General features: G+C 38.7%; 1 protein-coding gene across 1 annotated transcript in view; it reads left to right on the top strand.

Moving 5' to 3' along the window:
• ZNRF3 (zinc and ring finger 3) overlaps positions 1-10,071 on the top strand; it is a 130,450-nt gene extending 120,379 nt beyond the window's left edge. The window contains exons 3-9 of the mRNA XM_063456967.1: positions 692-766; positions 2,972-3,103; positions 3,311-3,421; positions 3,793-3,960; positions 4,644-4,746; positions 6,504-8,099; positions 9,815-10,071. Coding sequence (XP_063313037.1) covers positions 692-766; positions 2,972-3,103; positions 3,311-3,421; positions 3,793-3,960; positions 4,644-4,746; positions 6,504-8,099; positions 9,815-9,846 — 2,217 coding nt within the window. The 3' untranslated portion in view covers positions 9,847-10,071. The remainder of the gene's footprint in view (positions 1-691; positions 767-2,971; positions 3,104-3,310; positions 3,422-3,792; positions 3,961-4,643; positions 4,747-6,503; positions 8,100-9,814) is intronic.
• The last annotated feature ends 218 nt before the right edge of the window (positions 10,072-10,289 follow it).

Genomic DNA, 10,289 nt, shown 5'->3' on the forward strand with positions numbered 1-10,289 from the left:
TTCAAGCAAGTTGTATTGCATAATATAACACTGATGGTACATCTTCAACAAATTGAAATACAGTTATTGTTATATCATTTATCTTATGCAATATGTGTAATTGTGATAATTCATCAACAGGAATAGCATCCCTTCATATTTTGGTCTCATATGATTTGCCCAGTATGACTTGCATAGTTAGTTGTGTGTATATAATTTGTAGAAGTTTAACATGGATTAGAGAAGCTCCAACTGCTGTGTTGCATCCATGCCCCGACTAGGAGAAATGCTCTTGATGTCAATCTTGCATATTTAATCGGAGAACCTGATTTAAAAGGAGAAAAAAAAACAGTTTAGTTAAACTTATGGATAAACCTATCAATAAACCTCTGCTAGTGTTGACAGTGAATTGATTATTTCAAGTCTGCTGAATGACTGGTTACATTTGGTAGCTTATTTACTGGTTTCTTATCAAGCAAAGTCACACAACGAATTGAGTTTTTAAATGTGGTTCCTCTCCGATCTCTTGCTTGTATGAGTTTTGATGAAATGATTAGAATATCATCCCAGCCAATCAGAAACTATTATTAGCACACAGGGGTTCTAGAATGTTTAAAATACTTAATTATGAAAACGTTAAATAGTTACTATAGATAGTTGCATGGCATGTCATCCCAGTAGTCCAATAACATTATTTATTTTTCTCTTTTAGGCAAAAAGGGCAGTGCAGAGAGGAGCCACAGCGGTCATATTTGATGTCTCTGACAACCCTGATGCAGTTGAACAGGTATGAATGGGTTAGAAATTAAATTGTATATCGTTTGCATCACGTAGATTCAATAAATGTATTTTTGATTGCCTCTACTTTTTATGTACAGCAATATAAAACATTGTGCTATTAAAGCTATAACCACCTCCTTGCACTGTAACTCCAAATCATCCACCCTCGATCATCCTGTAACTTTCCAGAGATTGTTAGACTAACGAGCTGCTGGTTATAGCTGGGGATCATCCAGTTTGTAAATGGAGACTGGGCTTAGCAACTTGCCAGGATTTGGGAGATGTGGCCTTTTATCTGCATGTTGATTTACTATTGTCATTTTTAATTACACCATCTCTACGACTAAGCCACACTCACATTGTGCCCAGGCCCATCACGTTCGTGTTCCAAGTATTATAAATTAACCATTGTGAAAGTAGGAGGGTTTTATTCACTAGAAACAGTGTATTTCCTAGACGTGATGATAGGAGTAGTAGTCTTAAAACTGAATAGGTACCAGGCACTCTTGACCTAAATGAACCTTTGTTAGAAAATTCTGACTGCCAGGAAGTGCTTACATTGTAATAGATACATGGGCAGAGTAAACGATATGGGATTAAGTCAAAAACACGTTGTAGTATAACTAGTTATCTTGTGAATGCTGCATTCAACATATGTGCTTTCATTGGGGGCTTACAGTGAAAATGAGAAGGAAGGAGTGTCCTGAGATGGGTTTGAGGGAAAGTAATGGAATAGACCTATTGTTTATACACAGCTAGAGCTATTATAGGAAGATATTAAATATGTATCTTTGTACAGCCTGAGGTAAGAATAGAAGCTGTGGTAGAATACATCTTATTTATTATTAACGTTCAAGAGAGAAGCTTTAGAGAATTGCTAGCACAACACTGGAGGATAATCTGAGAAAATGCTGTTTTATGAATGGGTGCTATTTCTCAAATTAGCCCACTAGTAACATTTAAAGGGGCAAACATAGGTTTTCCATTGCCTTACTGTATCTGTTCACTGGAGCATTGCTCATGTCTACTATAAAAACCTGCACTTTTGTAGTGTTCCCTTACTTTTCTATGTATTTGATTTCTTTCTTTATTTGTTTAATGGAAACATTCTGTAGTTAAGCGGATACTTTATGGTATTAACATTATATAGATGTAAACGGCATAGAGTCTTGCACTCTTCAGATCTAAACATCATACTAATGGGCCTCAGTCTCACAAATGGTCACTTCCATATTATGTAAACCATATCTGCATGCTGGTTATCTAATTCTTCACCTAACAGAGTGATATGTACTTACCACTGTCTCCCAAATTGAAGGTGAGAAACAAGCAGGCAGATATTAGAGACGTTAAACTTCAGAGATATGTGAAAGAACTAAAAGTTCCCTTTACTGAATTTGGTGTTATTAAATGGATCAGGTGGTGTGGAAGATAGCAATCTACAGGGATTGTTTGTTTTAGGAACAAACTTTATTGCAAACATTGTTCTTCATCTGTAAATTAGGATAGTGTTAGCCCTTTAATAAAGCTTTATTGTAGTTATAAACACCACCGACAAGCATATTCATAGTCTTAAAGCGGCACTGTCATCGTCTAGGGACTTTGCAGATTTTGCAAAGATCCCTGTCAGTGACATCGCTGCTAGGGGGCCGCGGGAGGAGGGGGAGCAGGCAAAGATGAGTTCTACTTACCTGCATCTGTCGCTCACGGGCATCGCCATCTTTTCAAGGCGAGTCCCTTCAGGACTGTGCAAGAATACAGCATTGAGGTCTATGGAGGATCCCACGAGAGCGCAGGGACCTCCATCAAAACCAATTCCCTGCAGCCGTCACTGGTGATTCTATCTTTATGAAATACTAATTTTCTTGGGAGAAGGGACCGTGCTGCTTTAAGGAAGTACAATTGGTTACTTTTTCTGAAAATAAAATATGAAAAATATAAACACAGTTATGTTGTTTAAACATTAGAATTCATACATTTATCTTCTTGATTATTGCTTATTCTTAAAACGCTGTAGAGCTGCAGTTTTTGGCAAACTATTCCATATTTTGGAAAATATTTCTAAAAACATGTAATCCTCTTGTGCACCCCAAAACCCATTATTTTGCACATCCCACAATTGACCACAACAGGGAACTGGAGAACACAATTATGCCTTTGTGATAAAAGTGAGCTAGTATAATGTTGTTAAATGTGTCCTGCGATCTTACAGCTGAACCAGGGTTTGGAAGACCCTCTAAAGAGGCCGGTCGTATATATGAAGGGCATGGATGCCATTAAGCTCATGAATATTGTAAACAAACAGAAAGGAGCCCGGGCAAGAATTCAACATCGACCACCTCGGGTAAGGTGAACTAGACACACACGAGGCCAACAACTACACTAAAACTCTGTGTATCTGTTTTTATTTTGTGGGAGAACTGTTTTGTGAATTAGTGAGTACTATTATCCTCACATGTGCGAACGCACTTTTAGTGAATACCTAGAAAAACATAATTACATTTACAGATGTATTATCTGTTTTTACTGATAACTTCTGTTCTTTATCTAGCAACCAACAGAATATTTTGATATGGGCATCTTCTTGGCCTTTTTCGTGGTGGTGTCACTGGTCTGTCTTATTCTACTAATCAAGATTAAATTAAAACAACGACGAAGCCAGGTACTGAAACAAGTTTACAGGCTAATTTGACATGTTTTATTACTAAATTGTTCATGTGTTATATTGTTAATGTTTGGAAAGATCTGAAAGAAGCACATAATCTACAAAATTGTAAAACAGCTGCACACGTCTAACACAATGTGCTTATATGCTGTGTTTTTAATGTGTTCTTTATTTATTTTATTGTTTTGTAAATTCTGAGATTATTTAAGTGCATTGAGAGAACATATTTCCTCAGTTGTACAACTTTAGCCAAAATTCTCAAAGTCATTTGTTAAAAACACACAGTGTACATTTCTTTCAGTGTTTGGCTGTGGGTAAACAGACAAAATACATGTTTATATCAATAACCTTAATATTCTCTCTCGTAGAACTCAATGAACAGAATGGCTGTTCAGGCTTTGGAAAAAATGGAGACCCGGAAGTTCAAGGCCAAAGGCAAAGGGCTTCGGGAGGAAAGTTGTGGGGCCCTTGACACTCTTAGCAGCAGCTCCACCTCTGACTGTGCTATTTGCCTAGAAAAATACATTGACGGAGAGGTAAGATTCTTTTGTAAATAGTGAGATCTGGGGGCAGCCAAATCCCCAAATTAAGGTGATTGTAAAACCAGTATGCCTTTAAAGAATTGTATTAAATCCTGATAAGATGGTATTTATTCTCCTTAATAGCTATTCTCAAATGTAATTTTAGAAAGGGCCTTAGGGAGGCAAAACTTTTTTTTTTTTTAAGATTATTAAGTTGTTTCATTTTAAAAAACACTGCTATACTTTAAAACTATACCAAGTACACTCAGTCTGGATGCATTGCCTAACTCTGATTGCATTGACCTTGGCATATGTTTTACTTAGACAAGTGCACCACGTTAATAGGTTCATAAATACATTGTTGGTGTAATTAAATAGTGGTTGGTGCTTCCTATTGAGTCTTCCAGGCTCTAAGGTTTTATTCACCGTAGCTTTTCTTTCCCCCGATGGCAATAAACCATTTAGACCACAGCAGGAACCTTGATAATACTTTGACGTTATTATCAGCTACCATTCAAATATTATTTATCCTGGCATCTGAATGGCCACTGAAACTTAATTAATAATTATTTATTAATAAATAATACATTTCTGGTATCCATTTTCAGGTTTCCAGTCTGCATTGTTGGCTGCATTGTGCTTTGCGGTCATTTCTTCATATGTTAAAATACCTTTTTTATTCCCCGTGTCCTCTTCAGGAAATAAGAGTCATTCCCTGCACGCATCGATTTCATAAGAGGTGTGTGGACCCATGGCTATTACAGAACCACACGTGTCCACACTGCAGACATAATATTATTGGTAAGTATTATATGTAGAGAAGAAAATCTGTTTCATTTGCTCTATTTCTTGCATGTATTGGAACTTTCATTGTCTAGAAATATCATTTCACTGCTGTTTTACACTTAAATGTTTCGAATGTTATTGTTTTACCTAGTAGAACTGCCGCTCAAATTGTAATTTATCAATTGTTTGATTCAAAAGTGTTATTGGTCTTTTGTAGCATGATGAACAAAAACACAGTACAAGGAGACATATATGCAAAGAATGAACATGGATTGATGCCGTTTTTATGTAGATTTGAATAGATTTATCCTTTTATACACATTTTTTAGTTTTCCATAGCATATAAACAGATACCATTATTGGCCCTTAAGCTATTTCCTTATCCACTTTCTTGCTCAGCGATTCTATGTTTAAAGAAGCCATAACCCCATTTGAATACCCAGCAGGAATTCCTATCTTGCTTTAAATTGTACTATCGTTAATACGGAATCAGTCTTTCAGCGTTTCACCCACTGTGTTTTAATGTGAGTTTAATTAAAGAGTGTCTCAAGTTAAGAAAGACAAATTGTTGCCATTGAGATTTCAGATATGACTTTTGGAAATGTTGCTGTCTTCTTTGTCTATAAACATTGCCTTAAAGGACCACTATAGGCACCAAGACCACTTCAGCTTAATGAAGTGGTCTGGGTGCCAGGTCCCTCTAGAGTTAACCCTGCCTGCTGTAAACATAGCAGTTTCAGAGAAACTGCTATGTTTACAAATGGGTTAATCCAGCCCCTTATTGACAGCCGCTAGAGGCTCTTCCGCGCTTCTCACTGTGATTTTCACAGTGAGAAGTCGCCAGCATCCATAGGAAAGCATTGAAAATGCTTTCCTATGGACTGGCTGAATGAGCGCGCGGCTCTTGCTGCGCATACGCATTCAGCCGATGACGACCGAAGGAGGAGGAGACTCACCAGCGCCGAGGGAGTCCGGCGCTGGAGAAAGGTAAATATTTAACCCCTTCCTCCCCCTTCACCCCGGCGGGAGTGGGACCCTGAGGGTGGGAGTACCCTCAGGGCACTATAGTGCCAGGAAAACAAGTTTATTTTCCTGGCACTAAAGTGGTCCTTTAAATAATGTAATTTCCTTTCATACTTGTGCTGGTTTTTGTTTAGTTTTTTGTAAAAGTTTACAATTTTGAAGATTGTGTTTTAGTATATGGTTTTGAATGTAGCAGCAGCAGCAGCATTTGCAACTCTTATATTGTCAGCCCGCCGCAAAGAAGATAAGTCAATTTATACCATATATATATATATATATATATATATATATAAAACAAATTTAGTTTGTTTTCTGTTAACTATTTTGATTGTTTGCTAGAGAGAAAATTTAGTCGATTAGTGCATTTGGAATGGAAAAGCGTATGTGCTTCTTAAGACACTAGTTCAGGACCTGTATTCTATAAAGTAATGCAGGTGTATTTGGTCAGCAACAGTCGGGGTCTTTTCTCTCCATGAGAGTCTATTACTTTCATGTATAATTGTTAGAGGGGAACGTAACCATGTCCTTCCTGGGAGTTACAGCTAAAAATCTGATGAGATTCTTTTCATATAATCTGAGTCTCCAGAAATGTAAAGTTTAGTACTGTGCATTGAAAAGAAAGACCGTGTTTTCTTGGAGGACATTAATGCTTTACTTTTAGGGGTTAAAGACAGCAACATTGAGAAAGTAATAAACCTGCCAATAAGAGGAATTTGTATTCTCCTTAACTATTTCCTGTTTGTTTACAGAGCAGAAAAAAGGAGGTCATGGTGCAGCATGTGCAGAAAATAACACTAGCCGTGGCCGTCAGCAGCAGCAACAGAGAGTTATCCTACCGGTGCATTATCCAGGGCGGGTACAACGGACTGGTCCTATTGCTGCCTACCCGACTCGCACCAGCATGGGCCCCCATGGCAATCCAATTACGGTACTCACAGTGGAACGGCCAGTGGAGCCTGATTTATATCAAAGTCACACCCCTGCTTTTCTTGCAGGGTACCGACCTGTATCACTGGGCCACCCATCTTCAGGACATCACTGTGACCTGGAACATAATCCTTATCCAGCAGGGCCATCTGGTCATACCTTTCGCCGCTCCAAGTACAATGGGCGTGGATTTAACACTGGAACTTGTTATTCTCAGTACGAAACTATGTACCAGCATTACTATTTCCAGGGCCTGAGCTATCCACAACAGCAAGAAGCAGCTGGAAACCAGGCCTCCAGAGGAGTTGAAAAAGGCCTCCCCCATCCTTTTCAACCAGGTACTAATTTGCTATACCAGCCTGCACCAACCATGATGCACATGGCACCACCTTCTGCTGGTGGGAGCTGCTACCTCCACAGCCAGCACCAACATCGCTCAGTTTGCAGTGGGTATTTAGCTGATGTTCCTTGTAGTGACACTAGTTCTAGTTCTAGCACCAGTTCAGCTCAAGGACATGCATCATCCAGCGACTCCATGTTGGACTGCACTGAGGCCAGCAACCAGGGAGTTTACGGCAGCTGCTCCACTTTCCGCAGCTCTCTAAGCAGTGACTTTGACCCCTATGTATACAGGAGTCGCAGCCCAGCCAGGACTGGTGGAGGGGAAACTACAGGAAGCATTGGAGAGGTTGGAGGAGGGCCTGGGAGAGGGAAGATGGACTGCAGACCTCTCCAGGCCTTCCCCAATTCCTCCTCTCGGGATCGGCTATCCAGCTGCAGCCTGGAGATGAATTATAGCAGCAATTCATCACTGGAGCGTCGTGGGGCAGCTTTGTCCACTGGGTTAATCTCAGATGGTCAAGTCTCCATTTCTCAGGGGACTGTAAGGGACTGGCAAGGTCATGAGAAAAGCTGTGGCTGCTGTTTCCAGAGGCCGGCTGGGGATCCCAGTTCAGACTGCACAAGCATGTATCTGGGTCCAGAACCTTCTCAAGCAGGTGGGAAACCCACCAATGGAGGCTTGTACAGTGTTTCCTCCAACTTCTTACATCGGACAGACCAAGGAACAGTTTTAGGTCATTCTTCCCGGCCCTGCTGCCTCTATGAGGAAAACCATGGAAGCTGCTATACCGAGGACTATGCGGTCAGCATCCAATATGCCTTGGCAGAGGCTGCTGCTGCAGCAGCTGCAGCTGCAGTGGCTGGATGTGAGGCCAATCAGCCTATCCCCATCATTCCCGAGGATCCGGGCAGTGAGGGGGGCATGGACTGTGTGGGACATATATCCTGGGCACTGGAGGATGAAGGAGAAGATGAGGAGGAAGTTCTTTACTGCCAGGATGGACATTGTTGTGTGTTAGAGGAAACACGTGCTCTTTGTCAGAGCACGGGTGAAAAGGATATCGGAAATGTCACAGGTAAGTGCCAGCAGCTTCTCATTTAAATGTGTTTTTCTTTTATTCACTAATAAAAAGGGAATACAATAACACTTTCTTTTTTTATATGTTCACAGTTGTGCTGCTTGCTATAAATTAGATCAGGCATAAACATAACATTAAAAGTTCTGAAAAGTGACGGTAAATTTGCCTTGTAAATATGACCTGATGGAATCTCCTCATTTATATCTAAACATTTTGCTAGGCAGCTTTGGAATTTTTATATTTACATACCTTCCCCATCCATGGTCTCTGCGCATCTGTAGCTGCATCAGTTCTACAGGTCTAAATATGTTAAAGGGAAACTATAGTGCAAGGAAAACCAAGTTGCGTTCCTGGCACAATAGCTCCCTATCGTACCCCTTCTGTCACTTACCTGATTCCAGTGCCGATATCCCTCGGCGCTAGTTTAAGCTCCGCTGACGTCAGCCAGCAGGGGAGACATAATACGCATGTGCGGCAATTGCATGCTCACATTAATATTTCCCCTATAGGAAAGCATGGGGTTTTACATGGCACTGAATGTCCTCATGCATAACGTGAGGACATCCAGCTTGAGTTAGGTGACCAAAAGTCGCCTAACGACGCAGAAGTCCCTCTAGTGGCTGTCTGGTAAAAACTTCAATAATTACCTTTGCAGGGTTAAGGGACCTGGGACACTGCACCCAGATCACTTCAACGAATTGAAGTGGTCTGGGTGCCTATAGTGTCCCTTTAAAGCACAGGGAGCTGAACTTTTAGAAGACTTTGATAAAATATATTTTGTTTATTAAGCAGAGAGACTAATTTTTCAGTGCATCATGCAGAGAAACTGTAAATTATGTAATCATACTGTACAGTACCTGTATGGCTGATCATTATATTGCTGCAGTAGGTGCACAGGGTCCATCCTACCTAACAGATCATATTTGCAGGTTGCAATACCGCTTAAAATACAGATGCTTTTCTTCATCCAGGCTGTTTATCTAATGTATGTGACCTGCATGCCAGCATACATCTGCAGCACTTACATGCTGTTGCTATGTTGGGCATTCTTAAAAACACAAGCAGATTCGTCACAAATACTCTTAGCAATATATTTGTCCATTTTATTTATGTTTTAGTTTTTCATATGTTACATGTTAAAATTATTACTTGTCTTTTTTTATATAAGTATTGCAGAACCAGGAAAACCAAAGAAAGGATTAATGATGTGTTTTCCCAAGAACGTTATACTTTTATGAATATTCCATATATGTATAGTCCATATAACAAAGAATTGTGATAATAAATTAATGTTACGTGTTAAATTAACACAATTCTTTAACAACGTAAAATTATGTTATAACTAAACTCAGAGCAAAGATGTAAGGCTTCAATCAGAGTGAAAGGCATACGTAAAAAAATTATTTATTAATCAACATTATTAATATATTCAGTTTTGGAAAATGTGCATCTGTAGGGATTTTTTGCTTTATTCGCTAAACAGATAATTGAAAAGAGAATTGCATATTTTTTAGGACCGAAACAGCTTAGGTGGAAAAATAGTCAAGTTGTAGATTTTATTCAGATTTGGTTGTTTTGGCTTAAAATGGGCAATTACCTTATCAATTCTCCATAATTCTAATTTTAGTGCATATGTGTCAGTTATACTATATCAAGTTGTTGTTTTACCACTATAGCATTATTTCTTACTTTTTTCTAAAATTATTTTGCAGGTCAGGGCAGCCAACCAGCAGATAGAGACTGAGCACTATGGATGCAAACTTCTAGGTCTTTAATGAACTTTGGGAAATCTTGTATGAACTTGTATTAAAAGAAAAATGCATTTTAATGAACAAAAAAAAGAAACAAACAAAAAAAAAAATCTACATTTTATTGTAACATTGGACACACAGTTCAACACAATCTGGAACCCAATGCCCATTACAACCACTTTCACCTGTTCTATTTCCAGGACTCGACTATTGGAGAATCTGTGATATTTGTTTAGTTTTATTTTTTATCATTTATTTTATAAATATATATATATAAATATATATATAAAAATATAAATATATATTGGTTGCTGTTCTAGAACCTTTTTTTTTTTCTTTGAGTTTGTACATGCACAAGAACTGTCTTTCCTGATGAAAAAGAGAGATATATTTTTTCAATAAAATAAACAAGAAAATATTAATATTATTTTTATCT

Source organism: Pelobates fuscus, chromosome 5 (genome assembly GCF_036172605.1).
Source record: "Pelobates fuscus isolate aPelFus1 chromosome 5, aPelFus1.pri, whole genome shotgun sequence".
In the NCBI taxonomy this organism is placed as follows: domain Eukaryota; kingdom Metazoa; phylum Chordata; class Amphibia; order Anura; family Pelobatidae; genus Pelobates; species Pelobates fuscus.